Source organism: Bombyx mandarina, chromosome 20 (genome assembly GCF_030267445.1).
Source record: "Bombyx mandarina strain Sakado chromosome 20, ASM3026744v2".
NCBI lineage: Eukaryota > Metazoa > Arthropoda > Insecta > Lepidoptera > Bombycidae > Bombyx > Bombyx mandarina.
Genome location: NC_143226.1, coordinates 2,454,393 through 2,474,643, shown reverse-complemented (window position 1 = coordinate 2,474,643; position 20,251 = coordinate 2,454,393). Strand labels below are relative to the sequence as shown.

General features: G+C 35.5%; 4 protein-coding genes across 5 annotated transcripts in view; 1 reads left to right on the top strand and 3 right to left on the bottom strand.

Annotated features, from left to right (window-relative positions):
* Positions 1-1,354, bottom strand: part of LOC149500591 (uncharacterized) — a 28,202-nt gene extending 26,848 nt beyond the window's left edge. Inside the window, exon 1 of the mRNA XM_089735628.1 lies at positions 1,219-1,354. Coding sequence (XP_089591754.1) covers positions 1,219-1,229 — 11 coding nt within the window. The 5' untranslated portion in view covers positions 1,230-1,354. The remainder of the gene's footprint in view (positions 1-1,218) is intronic.
* Positions 1,355-3,055: 1,701 nt separating this feature from the next.
* Positions 3,056-7,386, top strand: eIF2alpha (eukaryotic translation initiation factor 2 subunit alpha). Of its 2 annotated transcripts, none has more exons than XM_089735831.1 (7): positions 3,056-3,201; positions 3,348-3,585; positions 3,888-4,116; positions 4,987-5,219; positions 5,629-5,744; positions 6,702-6,813; positions 7,233-7,386. In XM_089735831.1, exons 2-7 carry the CDS (start codon positions 3,348-3,350, stop codon positions 7,301-7,303), a joined length of 999 nt encoding a protein of 332 aa, XP_089591957.1. In that variant the 5' UTR covers positions 3,056-3,201; the 3' UTR covers positions 7,304-7,386. The 2 variants fall into 2 exon arrangements, with proteins under 2 accessions (XP_089591957.1, XP_089591958.1); XM_089735832.1 differs by having other exon boundaries at positions 3,064-3,201; positions 7,049-7,305.
* Positions 7,387-10,114: 2,728 nt separating this feature from the next.
* EndoG (endonuclease G, mitochondrial) lies at positions 10,115-15,851 on the bottom strand. Its single transcript, XM_089735836.1, has 6 exons — positions 15,462-15,851; positions 15,072-15,274; positions 14,626-14,749; positions 14,280-14,392; positions 13,766-13,946; positions 10,115-13,174 (listed from the first exon to the last, which is right to left on the bottom strand). The coding sequence occupies exons 1-6, from the start codon at positions 15,672-15,674 to the stop codon at positions 13,079-13,081; spliced, it is 930 nt and encodes a 309-aa protein (XP_089591962.1). The 5' UTR covers positions 15,675-15,851; the 3' UTR covers positions 10,115-13,078.
* A 1,290-nt stretch (positions 15,852-17,141) lies between these two features.
* On the bottom strand, positions 17,142-20,136 carry PheRS-m (Phenylalanyl-tRNA synthetase, mitochondrial). The gene is made up of 3 exons (XM_089736115.1): positions 19,440-20,136; positions 18,206-18,850; positions 17,142-17,327 (listed from the first exon to the last, which is right to left on the bottom strand). Exons 1-3 carry the CDS (start codon positions 19,956-19,958, stop codon positions 17,160-17,162), a joined length of 1,332 nt encoding a protein of 443 aa, XP_089592241.1. The 5' UTR covers positions 19,959-20,136; the 3' UTR covers positions 17,142-17,159.
* Positions 20,137-20,251: the final 115 nt, after the last annotated feature.

Here is a 20,251-nt window from a genome sequence, read left to right as displayed (position 1 = left end):
GGTAGCGAATATTTTGCAGTTGATATTATGACGAAACCGTACATACAAAGTTTTTATTCTATTAAAGAAACTAAAGCTCCTCCTTGTATTCTAATATTCATTAGAACTTATTACCATAGATTTTAATTTATCAAAATCATTGTATAATAGTAACTACATAAATTTAAACTTTAATAAAAGTATTATATTATAAAAAAGTAACGTAAAGTTATGTAATAAAATTTGAGATTTCTTTTACAAGACGGAAACAATATGGCCGCCTATATTTTCATGTGTATCTGTTTTGTGGCGGTTAAATCTTCGTTCAAACGTTACCACACAGTATTCAAGCCGAATTTCGAAAACGAAGACTGTTGCTATTATTGAGAGTGCTTTCATAACCGTAAAATACAATTTGCGCTTTTCTTATCAAGAGATAATTTAATTCGAAACATTCCACACTGCAATTTGCAATAGGACCTTCGACTATTTATTCGATAAACGTATATTTCACGATGGTGTACATATCGTCTATAATTAGGTATCTAAGGGCTTAAATCAAATGGCTCAGCAATTAATACGTTACTCACAAACACGTTCAGAAAAACACAAATTACCTACTAAAAACGTCCGAGAAGTGGTCGCTCAATGAATTCAGCTTTTACAGCTGTAATAATTACTAAGTGAGTGAGTAATCAATGAAAACTACGTAATTTCAAGAGACAATGTAACGAAATGTAAAACGGTTAAATTATGAATTTCAACTTTACAATGTGATTCATATAATTACTTCTTCACAAATTGTATCATTCAGATTAATTCTCGGTAAATATAATGCTAATGTAACTATAATAAACAGTATAGTGTAGTATATTTAACATGTTGTAACGTAAGGTAACCATACTTTTAATAGCAATAACAAAAAAGGCGCGAAACGATATTTTACTGTCATAGATAATTCTATTTTATATTTATTAAAAATTTCATATAATACAATCACAGTATTTTCGAACCCTAAAATATTTTTGATAAAGAATACTGTTGTCTGATAAGTTTGTTGTAATTATAATCAACTTGAAGAAAATATGTATGCGTGATTTTATACACTAGGTCTAATCCAAACAAATTAATTCACTCTTTTTTTTACATTTATTGGAAGAAGGAAGAGATATTCACAACATAATACATTAAGAATACGCTATACAATATTTTATAAACAAAGAATATGGCTGAACTTACCAGAAATACATTTTAATTTAGTTAATGAACATTTTTCGCTAAATGTTGCACAGTAAGTATGGGGACAAGACGCGTACTGATCGAACTATCACCAAGATTTGTTCGTCCAGTGATATATTTCAATTAATTCGCTACTCGACAGCGTTTTTAATGTCTTACAATTGCAAGATGTTTAACATGAAACATACGACAAACTTTGTTGCGTTCTTTAATTTCGAATTATTTTATAGAAATGGAAAATAGGAACTTATCGTGTTCGTATCTACTCGTGTTCGAACTTCGCTGATTGCATCAAAACAGAAAAAAGCGAGTCGAATATACTGTGAATTCCTCTATTTCACTAAGATCCCTTCATTTCCATGATCTACCGCTAAGGTGTCTTCTCAAACATTAATTTATAAATAATGTGATGACCTATTGCAAAGGAAATACCGAGAGGCAAAGTTCATTTCAGAGACTAGCAGTACTGGCAGAGTACTCAATCTTTGGAAACTTTTTTTTTTATTGCTTAGATCGCTGGACGAGCTCGCAGCCCACCTGATGTTAAGTGGTTACTGGAGCCCATAGATATCTACAACGTAATTGCGCCACCGACCTTGAGATATAAGTTCTAAGATCTCAATATAGTTACAACGGCTACCCTATCCTTCAGACCGAAACGCATTACTGCTTCACGGCAGAAATAGGCAGGGCGGTGGTACCTGCTCGCGCGGGCTCACAAGAGGTCCTACCACCGGTAAACTACTAATAATAATCGGTCTAACTACTCCGGTTATGGGATTGTAGAAACAGATTACAGAAAAATCTCAAACAGTTCTTCGCATCATGATCAGAACTGGAATAACTATTATTATACACCTAAATCAAATCCATATAGTTTATAGATTTGTTTTTCTGGCCATACTAATTTGCTGCAGCGTAAATTAGCAAATGACTAATAGTAAAATGACATTGTCAAGGATGCGTGAACGCTTACAAATATGCTATCTTCCCGGAATAATCGAGACGTAATCTTCATATTGTATGCGGAATGCGATAGGTTCATAAGAGTTTTAATTGATGTTAATTGTTGTGACAAATAACGCACGTATGCTTAGTGAATTAGGCCAAGTATATGTGCGTTTAATCTTTTCTTTTATTATTTACAAAACCTCACATAAGGATTTCGAATGGCCTAATGAACCTACGTCCATTTATAATATAATTATTGGAGTCCAGAGAAACCTCAAGGAACAGTAATTTTGGGGTGCCTTGAGGCTCCTTTGACCTTTTAACACTAAGTAGGCCAAAGGAACCGCCCGTTTCATCAACTAAAAAAATATATTTAAAATTGTTTAAGTCAATAACGATCAATTGAATATTCAAAGTCAATTGCGTAAGTTTTGTTCTATTGAACAGAAATAGGAATGTCGGTCAGTAATTTAATTATGTATTCAATACAATTGTTATGATGACTAATGAAATTCCAACATTTTTAAACGTAACTTTGACGAAAAATTCATCAATTACGGTATTCAAGAGACCTGATACAATATTTTACGATCAGATGCCCTTTTTTACATTTTAGCCATCGTTACATTTGCCTCTACGGGCCTTAACTTGAGTCAATTTCTGGTGAATATTAGCTGAGCGAATAATTTCTGAGAACATTAATAAATTCTAATTTTAATTTGTAAACGGGTTTTGTTGCGGGTCCCGCTACACCAACACAATGGATAATACACTTAGTATTTAACATCCAACACCCAACCTTTACGACCCGACTACTGCTACGTTTCATTTCACGCAAATACATTTCAACAAAGTTGATACAATAGACTTTGATTTTTTCTAATTTGTGACAGATGTCACACAACAGAAGCCCAGACAGAAGGACATGAAGTAAACGCTGAATTTCGTCAACGTGAACAAGTTGACTGTTTCATCATATTCTTTCTTTATATATTATTTAACAGACAAAAACGAATTAAATAAACACACAAGGTAAATTAATACTATATTCTCAATAATTAATACTAGAATTTGTGACACAAACTTTTCATATAGGTTATATATATTCTCAATAGTAAATACCAGAATTTGTGACACAAACTTTTCACATAGGTTATAATAAAATCAAATTATTCTAGATGCCGTTGTCGTGTCGATTTTATCAAGAGAAATACCCGGAAGTTGAAGATGTGGTGATGGTGAACGTTAGATCCATCGCAGAGATGGGAGCATACGTCCACCTTCTAGAATACAATAATATAGAGGGCATGATCTTGCTATCTGAGCTTTCCAGAAGACGTATCAGATCCATTAACAAATTGATCCGAGTGGGAAAGACTGAACCGGTTGTCGTTATCAGAGTGGACAAAGAAAAAGGTTAGATATTGTTTAAAGTAATAATAAAAAAATTGATAAAATTGCACTCCATTTTTCGCTTCAGTAAAATATTACCATTTGTGCTTGGAAAACAGGAATTAAACAAACCAATATTGTCATAAACTAATTTATTAAATCAATGTTTTGTCCACTCATTTCTCAAAGTCAATATTGACATAAGTTGTTATCTGTATTAATAACAAAGTACACATTTAATTGGGAATATGAGCGGACAAACCGGGCACCAATCGCTGATACTCCAAATGATCTTTTTTAATTTTGTTATTTCCTTCAATGCACAGGATACATAGACTTATCGAAACGTCGTGTATCTGCTGAAGATATATACAAGTGCACAGAACGCTACGCAAAAGCAAAAGCAGTAAACTCGATCCTGCGACATGTAGCAGAGCTCCTCCATTATGAAACTTCTGAGCAATTGGAAGAACTTTATAAAAAAACAGCTTGGTACTTTGAAGAGAAATATAAGAAGAAAGCCTCGGCATATGACTTCTTCAAACAAGCAGCTGTGTAAGTGTACATCTTGAGTTAAAATGATAAGGTTGGTGCTTGTGTACCCCCAATTGTGGGGACATCGTAGGAGGTTTGGCCCCCAGACTGAAAAAAAAAAGAAAAAGGGTGCTTGTGTAATTATCATTATGTCCAAATGGACCAAAAAGTCAATTTACTGTAGAATGAATACTACTTTGCTTTCTTCAGCTCTCACACTCTGCACTCCGAAACTATCACACTTCAATAGGACATGAATTACTGTGTACTAGTCAGCTGCTCACAACCTTATGTATTTGTGACTTATATATTTACTAGGGTTTCCTATATGTTACCCTTGAGTAACCCTTCCCTCAAATTTCTCTAAACACTGAGCTCTACACAATTTGAGTGTTGCAGTGGCTCAGTGCACTGTCTAACACAGCCTTTCCCAAAGTGGGCGATAACGCCCCCTTGTGAGCGCTGCACGCCTAAAGGGTAATAGACCCAGAAAAAATGGGTGTGTAGAGGCTTGGGAGGTGATTTGTAATTTCATCTAGGAGGACTCTTAGACACCGACTCAGTTCTCTCTATAGTGGTTTTTAATAAGATGAAAAAAGGGGGGCACTAAAAAATAATTAATTCTCAAAGTGGGCAGTAGACAGAATAAGTTTGGGAACCCCTGGTCTAACAGATTTGTGCTGCCAGCCCGAAGGTAGGCTAATTAGGTAGTTTAATTATCTCTATGACTATGAAAATTATTTTAATATTATAAAATATATTAATTTTGAGAAAAAGAACTGACCTTAATCTTGTGAAATTGAAATATGTTAATACACAAAATAAAAAGTGCTATATTACCTAATTGGAACAAGAAGAAAGTTGTTTCTATACAATATGTTAATGTTCCAGAGACCCATCAGTACTCGATGAATGTGGCTTAGATGAAGAAACCAAGGATGTCCTCTTAGCTAATATTAAAAGGAAACTGACCTCGCAAGCAGTGAAGATCCGTGCTGATATTGAGTGCGCTTGCTATGGTTATGAAGGCATTGATGCTGTACGAGCAGCTTTGAAAGCTGGTCTAGCTTTGTCTACAGTGGACATGCCAATCAAAATTAATCTTATTGCCCCACCTTTGTATGGTAAGTGTTTGGTTTAATTTTCGTTTTTAATGTATTTGGACTAGATACTTTGTGTATGATAGTGTATGATAACCGTCATAAAAAGACTTGGATGGACTGTATTAGAGAGAATATAGAAGAGAAGGGTGCGAGTGCAGAGAATTTTCTGATCACACTGTAGCATAAGTCCTACCGGAGCCCATATATTTCACAATTTGAAAAACTCTATTTAAAGATTTTTTTTCTTAACAGAATTGCCCTTGTAGGCAGACGAGCATACGGCCCACCTGATGGTGAGTGGTTACCGTCGCTCATGTTCAGCAATGCCAGGGACAGAGCCAAGCCGCTGCCTACCGAAAATTATTACATAACTTGATTACTGTATGTCTCACTAAGCGAAGTATAATCATTTAACTAAGGTTTCTTACAGTAATGACTACCTCAACTCCTGAGAAGACTGACGGTCTCAAAGCATTACAAGACGCAATCGACAAAATTCAAGAGAACATCACAGAAGCAGGTGGAGTCTTCAACATTCAAATGGCGGTAAATTATCGAATTCCTATGTATTTTATTGGTTTAGCTACATGTTTTATTATGGAATATATAAAAGAGATTACTAAATTCATTACATAACATTTCGAACTAAAGCCTCCACGTAATCTGCCAAGTAACTATTTAATAGTATGTGGGCTTTGAACTTTCATTATGACATGCAATTATTACATAAACTATGTTTTTTTTTTCAAATTAAATATTGTGTTAGTTTGTATTCAATGCATGAACATGCTCCATGATTGATTTCAAACTCTATAGTTAGTCATTCCATCTCAAAAAAGTTGTTGATGTCTATGGGCTCCAGTAACCACTTAACACCAGGTGGGCTGTGAGCTCGTCCACCAATCGTAAGTAATAAAAAAAAACAACAGTTGTGGAAATCAATCGTGAAGATTTATTAACAACGTATTTCATTAGAAACATTACACGTCATTTCGGATCCTCCCGATCGCCTAACGGTGATTTTAGGTACCCGAAGCACCGGTCATCGTTCACGTCGAAGTGCTCGACGAGTAAATTAACCCACAGACACAAACCACTGAGTTTCTCGCCGGATCTTCTCAGTGGGTCGCGTTTCCGATCCGGTGGTAGATGCTGCGAAACACGGCTTTTGCTAGGGTTCGTGTTAGCAACGTCGTCAGGTTTGAGCCCCGTGAGCTCACCTACTAGTTAAGGTTATGCTGAAATAGTCTCTCAAGGCTTCATCATCTTAGGTAGGAAAAAAAAAAAGAATCATTGATACCTGTCTGCGGGATTCGAACACTGTTGCATCGATCTATACCAATGCATCGAGCGTCCTTATCCTTTAGGCCACGGCGACTTCAGCTACTTTCTTCTTCGAAAAGGTGAACGTGACTGGGTCTCATTCGCTAATATACTTTTGATTGTGATGTGTATTGTGTGTCTAATAAATAAAATAAATACTGTACAATAAGTAATCCACAGCCTAAAGTGGTGACAGCGACAGACGAGGCAGAGTTGGCTCGACAGATGGAACGCGCTGAGGCTGAAAACGCCGAAGTCGCTGGCGATTCTGCCGAGGAAGACGAGGATCAAGGTATTTCTAAATACGAATGAATGAATGAATGAACGAATGAAAAAAACGACCGTCTGGTGTAGTGGTAAGTGACATGACCACTAGACAAGGGGGTCGCGGGTTCGAATCCCGCCAAGTTAAGATGTTTGTATGATAAATATAAAATGTCGTCCAGGGTTATGGATGTATATTATACTATATGCCCAGCGCAGAAACAAAACCTAACCACCGCTTTTTCTACATAATTATTGTGTAGGTATGGGCGATGCTAACATGGATGGTGAACCGTGTTAAAAGTCTTGTCGAAAGATTGACAACTATTAAAGTAATTAGAGTCTGAAATTTTTTATTTTATCAATAAAAGATCGAATTAACACTATATGCCCAGCTCAGAAGCATAACCACTGGTTTTTCTATTCTACATAAAAATTATTGCGTAGGTATGGGCGATGCTAACATGGATGGTGAACCGCAACAGAACGGCGCTTCCGACGAGGAAGACGACAATTGATACTTTAATATCATAATAAATGGTAACTCTGTAATCTAACGTGTTTCAAATGTAATATAAAAATAAAACATGTTTTATACAAATCTGGTATTATTATTATTATTTACTCCTTTAGTTAATGACATTAATAACTTAAATATATATAAATAAACGGTTTTTTTGTTTATGTAGATGAGTAAACAGGCGAAATGTTAAGTGCTTTAGTGTTAAACCTTTGTTTTAGTTACTAACGCTATATGGTCACTGGAGGCTATAAAAGCGAGACGCTATCCGCGTATCTCGTTTTTTCCCCTACCTATGCTGATGCCTTGAGAGGCTATTTCAGCTTCATCGTAACATGTAGGTGAGCTCACAAGGCTCAAACCGGAGTGTTGTTAACACTGGCCCTAGCAAGAGCAGTGCTTCGCAGAATCTAAAAAAAAAAAAAGAATTACCACCGGATCGGAAACGCGACCCACTGAGAAGATGAGGACAAAAACTCAGTGGGCTGTGTCTATGGGTCAATTCACTCATCGAGCCCTTCATTGCAACCGACGGGTTCGACGAGGACGGTGACCGCGCATATCTCCCTTCCGGAATGAATCATTTATAATCCTGAATAGGGATGCTCGATATTAGAAAAACATCGATTTAAAAGTATCGATGTACGATAAATATCGATGTTTAAAAAGACCGATGTTTTTGGTAGGAAATAAAACCATTTTATTTATTATGCGTGTTTATTAATTAAAACTACGTTTTACGGATTATAAGCGGGCGTTTAAATATTGCACTTGACTTCGACATCACACTTCACAATTTACATTTTCTTATTTTCACACACATTTATGTAGTGCGGCTTACTTCGATTACGGTAACCAGTGTCATTTAGTTTAAAATAGTTGTACTACCTAGGGACTCACGAGCTAGAAAGTACATTCACCGTTAGACGGCCCTAAAAGATATATGGACGTTTCGATATTTTTTTTTTTTTTATTGCTTAGATGTGTGGACGAGCTCACAGCCCACCTGGTTTTAAGTGATTACTGGAGCCCATAGACATCTACAACGTAAATGCGCCACACACCTTGAGATATAGTTCTAAGGTCTCAGTATAGTCACAACGGCTGCCCCGCCCTTCAAACCGAAATGCATTACTGCTTCACGGCAGAAATAGGCGGGGCGGTGGTACCTACCCGTGCGGACTCACAAGAGGTCCTACCACCAGTAATATAACATCGATAACATAACATCGATGAATATCGATCATCCCTAAACCTGAAATTAATAATCACTATACAGTATAAAACAAAGTCGCGTTCTCTGTCCCCATACCTAGTCAGGTCATAAATTCTGTCACATGTTTAAAGTAAAATAATTGAAACAAGTTTATTCATTATGTAACCATTCATATACCAAAATGAACTTAACAAAACATAGATTCTTATGACACTAAAGTTTATTCAAAATGACCTCCGTGATTTTGAATACAGGCCTTCAATCTGCGCGGCCAGTCGTCTATCGCAGCACGAACGAGGTCCATGTCAATATCAGCGGCTGCCTTAATCAAGGATGTCTTGAGTGACTCCAAATTGGGATGAGGCTTTGAGCACGCCTTTTCCTCCAGGTGTTGCCATATCTTGAAATCTAACGGATTCAAATCTGGACTGGAGGAGGGCCAGTCTTCGTGCCGGATGAAGTCGATTTCACGCGCCGCCAGCCAGTCTTGTGTGCTCTTCGCTCTATGAGCTGGCGCCGAATCTTGTTGGAATACCCAGTGCCTGTTATTGAACATGGTACGAGAAACAGGTTCCACAAGGTTCGTCAGGACTGTATTTTGATACACAACTGCATTCGTTTTTACACTTTTCTCACAAAAATGTACCTCTGTTAAGCCCCAATAAGAAACTCCCAACCATACCATGAGCGAGGATGGAAAATGACCTCGTTGGACACGCGGATTACGGTTGCTCGCTTCTTCACTACTGTGTGCGTACACCTTATCATTTTGTTTGTTGTAGCTCTCTTCTAAGGTAAAAAATTTTTCATCCGAAAAAAAATTTTCCCGATATTTTTTTCCCGCGTACCGCTTCAACAAAGCGCGGCATCTCTTCAGTCTCAGGTCCATTAGACGAGCATTCAAACGATGTCCTGTTTTTCTTCGATATGCCCGAAGCCCTAAGTCTTCATTTAACACCCATTTCACCGTGGTTCTGCTTAACCCCATCTGAAGGGCCAACAGTTTCTGCTTACGGTTGGGATTTCTTTGAATTCGCGCTTTCACAGCTTTTATCACTGCTGGAGTCCTAACAGACCGAGGGCGACCACTTCTTGACCTGTCATCTACACTAGAGTCTCCATTGTATCGTTTGATGGTACGATAAACGAATCTTTTGGTTATATTCAAATTTTTCAGTATGTTAAAAATTTGAATTGGCGCGTAACCGCAACGATGCAACGCAATAACTGCAACACGGTCTTCTTTAAGCGTCCACTCCATATTTAAAAATGAGTAAAATTCTAAAAGTATACATTTTTATTTTCATGAACAATTCGAAATTCGAATTCAATAAACTTTGTTGTGGCCAGCATTCTAAAAGAAAAGTTTTTACTGTGTGACAATACTTATGACCTGACTAGGTATATGCTTAAATCTTTAAAACGCACCGGATTTTGATGCGGTTTTTTTTAATAGATAGAGTGATTGAAGAGGAAGGTTTATATGTATAATATAATCCATTAAATAGTGGAGAAATCAATAATAAATTACAGTTTCCGAAGCGAAGCGAGGGCGGGTCGCTAGTCAACAATAATAACAAAAACAACACAACATAAATTGTAAAATTTAGATATACTTTTATTATTTACAAAACAATTTTTTTTTTTCAATCTATGTCTTAAATATAATATTGCACATATTAAGAACACCACTAAGTATTAATACACAAAAAATAGTTTTATAGAACATACTAGAAGGAACACGTAATTATACAATTTGTTTAAACACTATTGCCCGTATCTTTAGACGTTTCGTAAAATAGTCCTCCACTCTTAACTCATCCGATGATGCTCGAGAATTCCCTCCAAACTTACTCGAGTTTGGTATTTTTAGTCGACCATTACAATATTCCTCAACTGTCCTCGAGTGAGGTAATAATGATGAAAATTTGATCAAGCTAGCATCAAACCCATAGAGTTCTGTAGTCTATGGTCATTGTTTAATGTCAAAGTCAAGCTGCCGCTGTCTGTTTGACACTAGATGAACTTGTTTGATGTTTTGGTTGCTGAGTTATTCGTAAATATGTGTGCGTGCGGTAAATCTGAAAGTGTATTATTTATTTTCTAACCTATTATTATTTTAGATTTCGGATCCGGCTTTGTATTTTTATTCGCCGCTTTTATGTGATTTTGGTTGCATCGTGTTGTTGAAGTGCTTTTCCACAACCACCAGTTTATTATTATATAAATAAAACTTATAATCGCATTGACTTTATTTATCAGGTAGTAAGCAAAATATGACTCTTATGTAGGTAAATAAAATAAAGAGTTTCAAATGTCTAACCTCGAACTGTTTACTTTATTAATAAATATTATCAAACTTAAATTATCAAAATATGCGCGAATCATGCACAGATCCAGGCCATTGCACAACAATATCATATATTTCCATTTGCGGTCCACATACTATTTGGACATCGATAGAAAACCAGCCTTGAGGAACGTTCAAGGTACGTCGCGACGTACCTTAACTTGACAGTTCGGTCACTTCACTCCGGTTAGGAAATTTTTCCAAGGACGTTTGAGTGGAGTTTATTTTTACGACTAATGCCCGTATCTTTAGACGTTTCGTAAAATAGTCCTCCACTCTTAACTCATCCGATGATGCTCGAGAATTCCCTCCAAACTTACTCGAGTTTGGTATTTTTAGTCGACCATTACAATATTCCTCAACTGACCTCGAGTGAGGTAATAATGATGAAAATTTGATCAAGCTAGCATCAAACCCATAGAGTTCTGTAGTCTATGGTCATTGTTTAATGTCAAAGTCAAGCTGCCGCTGTCTGTTTGACACTAGATGAACTTGTTTGATGTTTTGGTTGCTGAGTTATTCGTAAATATGTGTGCTGGTAGCTGGTGGTTAGCTCATATTTGTATGGAATGGGATCCACTGCTGCACTGTAAATGCGCCACCCACCTTGAGATATAAGTTCTAAGATCTCAGTATAGTTACAATGGCTGCCCTACCCTTCAGACCGAAACACATTACTGCTTCACGGCAGAAATAGGCAGGGCAGTGGTACCCGCGCCGACTCACAAGAGGTCCTACCACCAGTAATTACGTAAGTTATAATTTTGCGGGTTTAATTTTTTTAATGTTATTCCTTCACCGTGAAAGTCAATCGGGTTAACGTTCTCGATAGCGTAAAAGTTAGCTCATATTTGTATGGAATGGGATCGTTTGCGTACGTTTGCCGCTAGGGGCGCTGTTCCAACTGCATACAAAATTGGGTTAACTTTTACTATATCGAGAACGTTATAATAAAAAACTCGCACTAAGCACACTGGGCATTTGTAGCGCGTGACGCAGTTGCATGAGCCTATGTAACTAAATACTAATTCATTGTGTATTAAAATTTGCGACTCTCTTTTTATTATTAATACATATTTTTGAACATCAAAAAATGGAATAACTACTAGGTAATTTTTATAGCTCTCTATCTTCGTCTTACACTTTAATAGCACTTTAAAACAATTTTAATAACAACCATTACATACTCGATGACTAACGATCACGGAAAAAAAATTGTAGATATTCTGCTTCATATTATAGCCGCCATGATAATTTGAAATCACAACGATTCTAAAGGAGTTTCACTTCAATATATGCTTTTTACTCACAAAAGTTTCATTTTTACCCCCCAAAATTTTATTTTACCCCATTTGGGGTAATTTACCAGGGTTCCCCGACTGCTGACTTAACACCAGGCAGGCTGTGAGCTCGTCCACCCATCTAAGCAATAAAAAAACCCTCATATCGAAGGTGTCCTGAGGAAAGTCCCATTGCGACAAACCAGAGTCATCGTTTACAAAAATAAATACTTCCCATTCACTGAATTACGTAGGATATCCGGTTTTGTTATTGAGTAAGTTTATTAATTTTATTAGGGTCGGGTTGCTGTGCTTTTAAGTATTCTATACTTACGCGATGCTTCACGTATCGTTCGTATCTTTGCTTTTACGTCAGCAATAGTATTTTCAAAATGTTCTTTGTTTGTAAACCATTATACGGAATATGCATTTTTCTTATGCCTCACAAAATTTAATATCGCAATGAAATATTTTATACTGACGAACCATATTGTCTATTTAAAGTTTACCTGAGAAAAAAGCAATTAAAAAACTGGAAATACAGAAACCAAAGTCAAAGATAAACTGTATTTTAATAAGAAAACTCTTTATCAATACACAATACTCACTTTGTGTATTCGATGATTTGAATGATCTCTCACTGTTCTATCGTGATTTATCTCACGCATTCGTTGTAAAATAATTATAAATAATACCTAATAAATGTCAAATATAGTGTTGCCAGAAACTTTTTTCCCATAACAATGTAAAAAACTATTAAAATTAAAAAAATATATAATATTATATTAAATATCAATGTCCTAAGTAACTCACAGTTCAAAATAACCCCACTCTATGGTACACACACGGATTCTTTTTTATTGCATTAACAGAAATCTCAATCTTTTGTTATTTAAGACACAGTGGTGTTCACAGATTCACTAATAATCATACTTTCTTCCCATTTATTCTGCTTAATTTACTTCTGTGTATTTTGTCAAAGAACAGCAATCCAGCCGCCCTTTCTATAGTTTCTGGAGGCACCTGAAAACAAAATTTATTTTGTGTTGATATTCATTGCATAACTCAAATGCTAGAGTACAAATTCTAGGCAAGTTTTCACAGTTCACTAACATATTTCACAATCTATGAATAATGCCGTGTAATTAATCAATTTGGAGATTCTTTTATAATCACTACTACATAGACACCACATACTTGCCTATTTCTCTTATTACATAGTCATACAAACAAGTTTGAAGGGTGAGCACATCTTATAAATACAATTGAGATTAGAACAACATCATACTGTGTCAGAATGTAACTATACTTGAGACCTTAGAACTTATATCTCAAGGTGGGTGGCGCATTTACGTTGTAGATGTCTATAGGCTCCAGTAACCACTTAACACCAGGTGGGCTGCGAGCTTGTCCACCCATCTAAGCAAAAAAAAAAAAGGGTGGCAATATTTGATGTGTGTAGGCTCCAGTAACCACTTTACACGAGCTGGATTGTGAGCTCATCTGAAGCAAGCATGCACGGTGCACACAGGTTTGAAAGGTAGAAAAACAATTAATATACTAATATGGAGTAAAGGGCCCCAGCTTTCAGCAATTTTAAAATGCATGATATACCATAAAAGAAGACACTGGTGTCTCATCAGGTATCTTCTGGTTGGGCATGACATAGGCTTCCATGTCCAATGAACCATCTGAGGCCTCGCCCACGACTACCTTGTAGAAATGAGTTGGTACCGCCACTGTGTTTGCTCCTATAACTTGATAACGAACATACGATTTACCATCGGATTCTTTCCTGAAAAATGTTTGTTGTCAATCCTATGTTATTAAACTATAAGCTATGTCAGATAAGGCATTACTGTAATTATGAAACTTTGGCTTTGGCACTACCTTCGTGTCTATTCTGAAGTTACAGTTTAAAAGTTAAGACAGCCATTAGTACAATGTAAGTAACTTGATGTAATATGATTGAAGTGGATAATGATATTCTCATTGAGTATCTAAGAGTACTGGTATCTATCTACATAACACGAGATGAGCTTCTGAGCAATCCGCAAAGCAAATCCCACAGCGATTAAAAAGTATTGCATGTTCAAATGCCATTTAAAGAATTATATAGTGCTGTTACCTCGGAAGATACAATGGTCCTGTGCAACAATATACGTGATCATACAATTTGGTTAATTTACGAACATGTTTCTCAAGTCTATTCCAGGCATGTCTGTTGAATCCTTCCCCAACCTAAAAAATTAAAGCTCTGAAGTCTACCACAGAATTATTTCATTTTAATGATCTTCCAACAATTAATTATGTTTATTTTAATTATCTTCTGAAACGTTGTTCATTTCTTAAAATAAACATAGTTTCAGAAGGTTTTGTCTATTGTAAGAAAATCTTGTAATTTCATTGTTAGAAAATCTATTGAATACTAAGCAAATTCTAATCACTTTGTGTACTTAGTGAGAGATACCTACCTGTGGAGCCATATTAGTTAGGTAAAAGGTTTGTTCGACATGTTTCTGTGCGAGCCTGTGGTTTCCGGCCGCAGCCATATGACCTCTATCGAAACCAGATCCTTTGTAGTCACTATTTAAAGATCTGCAACATTTAATTGTTGTTAGGAGAATAAACCTATTGCAATATAAATGAAAATCCATTATATTTTACTGAATCCCACGCATAATTCTCTTAGCATTTAGGTTGGATTGGTATATTGGCAAATTTTAATGGGACAACAGATTTGTAATTCAAAGTATGTACTGTTATTGGCTGTAGTTTATGATTTAAAGCAGCTGTGAAACATTATGTGGTATATTTGCAGCTGCCCATGATGGCTAATACTACAAATCCTCAGACAATTATCCAGTATACAATATCTCTCAAAAATTTAAATCTATATTTTGATTATTTAATTTATTACCTAAAGAATGGATGTATACTTTCATCAGGCATAAAGTCACATTTACTCCTATCAACCTGATCATTTTTGGCAATGTGTGCTTTTGTTAGATGTTCAAAAACCCAGTGTGGTACTCTTGTGCGACGGTCGTAAGACAACACATAATCATCATATGAACGAATATTGTCGAGGCCGGGGAAGCCATATTTCATTATTTGAGATACCTGAAAGTGTTCCATCATTTATCAACATTCCATTATGTAATAAAAATTAACTAGACACCAAATTGTTATTATGTTAATAATAAATTGACGTTATATAATATAAAGAAATTATATTTTATTTTCTATGCTTAAATATAGGGATATATTAGGTAGTTTTCTTAAATTAAATAGAAAAAGGTTTCATTACCCTAGTTGTGTCCTTCGGACCACCACTTTCAGTGTATGGCACGGCGGCAGATACAGTTCCGAACACAGGCAATGCAGGTAAGCTCGTCAGGAGTTTACCATCGACCTCTATACAATCTTGAGTAGTATTTTTACCATTGCATTGTCCTATATAATATCCAGTCAAGCCGATAGCACTTAATTGAGCTAAATGAAACACTTTTTTACCAATCATCGTTTTTAACGAAATATTGTAAGCCACAGTTAATTCAGGAACTGCATCGAAAATAATGTTTTGATTTGTACTTAATTCTGCAAGTCTCAATTAATAGTACCTATTCTTTGAAGGTTATGTAAATAATTTAAATTAAAAAAATAAGAAATTTTAGTATAATCTATGAATCTTGTATATAATCTGTATACATTAATATTTTTTATTTGTCTTATTGAGTAGGCAAAAGGAACATAGTCAATACGGCTTTTCTAATAATAAAAGGTCGAACCCAATGACTTTCATACGATGTGTGAATTAAATGGAAATAAAAAGATGGATTACAAAATAACATCAAAGTAAAATAACAAATACAATATATTTTACTTTATTATTAAAACACTAAAATTACCATGCCAGACCAAAACTTCTAAAATAGGTCACTGGTATCAAAATATATCATCATTTATAACTACTTTAACAAACTGTAAATTAAAAAAAAGTAAGTGGTCATGGTTTTTATTTAATTGGCAACAATAGCAATAAATTAAATACACACATATTAAACATACACAGACCTTTATTTATGGTCTCTTAAAACATAATAATATTATGCGTATGAACATTTAACTTCCATTTTCAATATTCCTACTACATTTTGTTTTCTAATCTTTGTCTCTACATCTGCCTTAGGGCCGAGTCACACCGGAATGGCAGCGACCGGCAGCGGCCCCTGGCGTCGCCGCTGGCAGCCTCGCGCGGGCTCCAGACTGCACGCGCCTAGTCTCCTCTGGACTAGTTTCTTCATTCGGAAATGATCGTGTAATAAAAATGAAATTATAATTTGTGTAATTACTGGTTGTAGGATCTCTTGTGAGTCCGCGCGGGTAGGTACCACCGCCCTGCCTATTTTTGCCGTGAAGCAGTAATGCGTTTCGGTTTGAAGGGTGGGGTGGACGAGCTCACAGCTTATATAAGCAATTAAAAAAAACGTGTGTTTAGTGTGAACATGATGGAATTGGTTATTATATATAACGCGGTGCCGCGAGCGGCCTCGTGTCGCCGCTGGCAAAACCACCGACAAGACGCACGTGGCGCGCGGCTGCTCGCTTCACCGCGGGCAGGCGACGGCAGTGTCGCGACCTTTTCTAGCTTTTCAAGCGATACTGATCTTTTAAGTATATAGATAAAGTTTAAAATTATTTCACACTGAAAGTGCTCGCAACGACGCTGCCGGCCGCTGCCATTCCGGTGTGACTCGGTCTTTATTTATTTAATAACTATTTTATTAAATTGAGTTTTTTACACGTACACTGATTATTAATCTATTTGTTTATGCTATGCCAGAAAACTTCTCTGGACAAAAGTAAAAAACTACAAAGTTCAGTGCTGGAATTCAAAGTAACATTATATTTTAAGGTAGATAAATTTAACAGAATTAAAAACAGGAAAATTTAACATTATTTGTGAATAAAAAATGAAAACAATAAACACTTTTTAAATGTTTTACTATCTTATGACTACATTATAATTTTTTACCACTGCATTTTCTATTTGTTTATGAATTTTGTTTACTTCAGCTTGTGTAAGAGTACGTTCTAGATGTCTATACACAATGCTGTAACAAAGACTATGCTTCATGGTCTTCGGATGTATAAACTTGTCCTTTAATTTCACCTGCAACACAAAATTTAAACAAAAAAATTAATGTAATCTTCAATATGTGTGTGTGTTCTTCTTTAGGCGCGTTATGAAAAATTTATGAGTGAAATTTTACGATGCGCGCGCACCGTGACACAAAATTAACAGAATGAAGTTGCCCACTAAATCGCTCATTACAATACGACCGACGTAACTTGGAGTCTGAATATAGCCGCAGGTGAACTTTCCGAACCGTACCGAGAATTACCGAATTTATACGATGTCAAGAAAAGGGATGTCCAATATGCGTGTTTGAGGATGTCGTTTAATCGATTTTTTTTCAAATTGATTAAAATTTAATTAAAAAAAAAAAGAAATAAATTTAATAAAAATAAAGTATAACTTCTTACGCGCGTACATAAGTACACGCACCTTTTTTGTTGCTATGTGGAGGATATCTGGTCAGAAGAACTCTCATAGTCACAGCTATACCTGAGCATATAGAGGTCATAACACCATACCACTACCCCACTTGTTACATGAAAGTTGAAGTCTCAAGTTAACATGAATTTATTCATTTATGTTACTAATAAATTTTAACAGACAATAAATATTTGATGAACACATGTAGTAATATAAATAATTAAGGTATACAGTTGTAAGATACCGAGACCTTTTATGATTTTCTTATTTCATATAAATGATTAAATAAATAAATAAATGGGTTTCAATCATATATAATTACTAAATAGCAGTCCAAGAGTTCGAAGAATAATATCATTTTTCCTGAATTATAGATGTGATTTAAAACAGTTAAAACAAATGTTGTTTATTTCACAGCAATTTCTCCAAGTTAGGTGAATTATTTGAAATACACATTTTATGTTCATTAATAGTTTGAAAAAGATATTTACCTGTTCAATTATGTCACCTCCAACATCCCGGACTAGATCATAAAAATCATTATTTGTAAATGTATCAACTGTAAGAGTTTCCGGTAGCCAAAATGAGATATCATTCGTACACTGAGGGTACACAGATACTGGCTTATATGTAATATTAGCGTTGATATTTTCAATTTGAAATTGATTCAAAAATCCTGAATCTGTACTCCACATCAGCCTTATATCTGGTATTTTGTACATAGCCATAGCAAGTCTTTCTAATCCTAATCCAAAAGCGTAAGCAATTGAATTATTTGGACCAATATTGGCCAATATTTCATTCCTCACTATACCACAGCCAAGTACCTCCAACCATTTATTTTCATAATATATTTCCAGCTCCCATGATGGATGAGTGAATGGAAAATAAGCTTCCACCCATCTGTGCTTAATATTTTCCCCGAATAAAGCCTTGCATAGACCTATAAGATGATTTTTTAATTGTGATTCCATTAACTTTGTAGCTTCCAGCGTATGGCAACTTTGTTTCATTGGATCCATTATGGAATTTGTGAATGCATTAGGATTACTTGAATCAAATTCTGGCTCAAAAATTTCTAGATCTGGTTTATCACAAAACAACTCCTCTTTGCGCTGTGATCTCACTGCATCTACCTATAGTAAACAGAAATTCACATTTATGACATATACACCAGGTCAAAAAAATATTGTCATGTTACTGTCCAATCAGCCAATGTTTCAACTTTGAAACATAAGCATGAAATATCTATTAAAATGCCACACATGTTCACATGGTGTGGTGATTAAACTAAATTATAAATCTATAATTACAATATATTCAACGATTTCAGAGATTAGCATTGTTCTTCTGACATTGTTCTACCTGTCGTGAATCAGTAATGCGTTTTGGTTTGAAGGGTGGGGCAGCCGTTGTAACTATACTGAGACCTTAGAACTTATATCTCAAGGTAGGTGGAGGCATTTAGGTTGTAGATGTTGGGCTCCAGTAACCGCTTAATACTAGGTGGGCCATGAATTCATCCACCCACCGAAGCAATAAAAAAAAGTACTTTAACATTTTTAATTTCCCAAGCAAAGGATAAGAATTTGTTTTGTTAACTGCACCTCACTGGAACACCACCAATGAGATTAGCTAGTTTTTAATTAAATTGATGATTTTTCAATGGAGTGCTGGAGTTTTAGGACTGTTTTTTTGCCTATATTACTTTCTAGGAACACTAACCTGATGGAAAACTGGAAAATGTGTAGAGTCAATTTCATCTCTCCTGTACACATCGCCGATCATCAAAAAATTATCTAAGCCAGATCTTAATAGTTCGGTTTGATGTGCAGTCATATGTGCTCGCAATAAGGTATCTTTGTTTATGTAATAGCAATCTGACTTCAATCTACTTGGGTGATCATTTGGTATTAGAAGGTCATCAAAGTTCTGTTTTGTACTGACTACGGGCGATAAGTTGTCGTATACACTGAATGTCGGTTTACCTCTGTGAGTAAACCTGCGATAGAAATATTCCACGATTCGCTGTCGCACGATTGATAAAGGATTTCCTTTTTGAAGATGTAGATTGCGACCCAAATAAGATAGGATTTTAGGAGTTACGTTAGTGTATTCGTCTGTAATATGATCTTTATCTTTTATTCTCACTGTTGTTAGTGTTTGCGGGGCAGCATTTGATTTGCATCGAGACAAAACTTGTATGGCGATCGCCCGGTTCGTTCGAAATACTAGTTTATTCATTTTATATTAACTTAGTAAAAGTACCCAATGATATACTTTTCCTTTTAACTATTCACATGAAACACTCAATTTACTAGCCAGTCTTCACCGGTAACGTTTAGATCCATGTTCTATTTGGTTAAATTTTTATTCTTTGTAGCAAGACTAGCAAGTTTCAATTTGAGGTATTTTTTTAAGGGATTTTATGACCTGGTAACTAACACCTTTAAGTCATGTCATAATTTAATTTAGATTCTTATTTTTATAAAAAATTATAATATGGAGTGAAATGAAATGAAGATGATTAATTTGAG

What these genes read in the sequence shown, in the direction of transcription:
- eIF2alpha (XM_089735831.1), top strand. Translation starts at nt 3,348, where the DNA reads ATGCCGTTGTCGTGTCGATTTTATCAAGAGAAATACCCGGAAGTTGAA. An exon ending in CAGAGTGGACAAAGAAAAAG is followed by an intron (nt 3,586 to 3,887) that starts GTTAGATATTGT and finishes TTCAATGCACAG; the next exon opens with GATACATAGACTTATCGAAA. An exon ending in TTCTTCAAACAAGCAGCTGT is followed by an intron (nt 4,117 to 4,986) that starts GTAAGTGTACAT and finishes TTAATGTTCCAG; the next exon opens with AGACCCATCAGTACTCGATG.
- EndoG (XM_089735836.1), bottom strand. Translation starts at nt 15,674, where the DNA reads ATGATTGGTAAAAAAGTGTTTCATTTAGCTCAATTAAGTGCTATCGGC. An exon ending in TAACTAATATGGCTCCACAG is followed by an intron (nt 14,393 to 14,625) that starts GTAGGTATCTCT and finishes TTAATTTTTTAG; the next exon opens with GTTGGGGAAGGATTCAACAG. An exon ending in GGACCATTGTATCTTCCGAG is followed by an intron (nt 13,947 to 14,279) that starts GTAACAGCACTA and finishes AACATTTTTCAG; the next exon opens with GAAAGAATCCGATGGTAAAT.
- PheRS-m (XM_089736115.1), bottom strand. Translation starts at nt 19,958, where the DNA reads ATGAATAAACTAGTATTTCGAACGAACCGGGCGATCGCCATACAAGTT. An exon ending in ATTTTCCAGTTTTCCATCAG is followed by an intron (nt 18,851 to 19,439) that starts GTTAGTGTTCCT and finishes TGTTTACTATAG; the next exon opens with GTAGATGCAGTGAGATCACA. An exon ending in GAGGTGACATAATTGAACAG is followed by an intron (nt 17,328 to 18,205) that starts GTAAATATCTTT and finishes TTTGTGTTGCAG; the next exon opens with GTGAAATTAAAGGACAAGTT.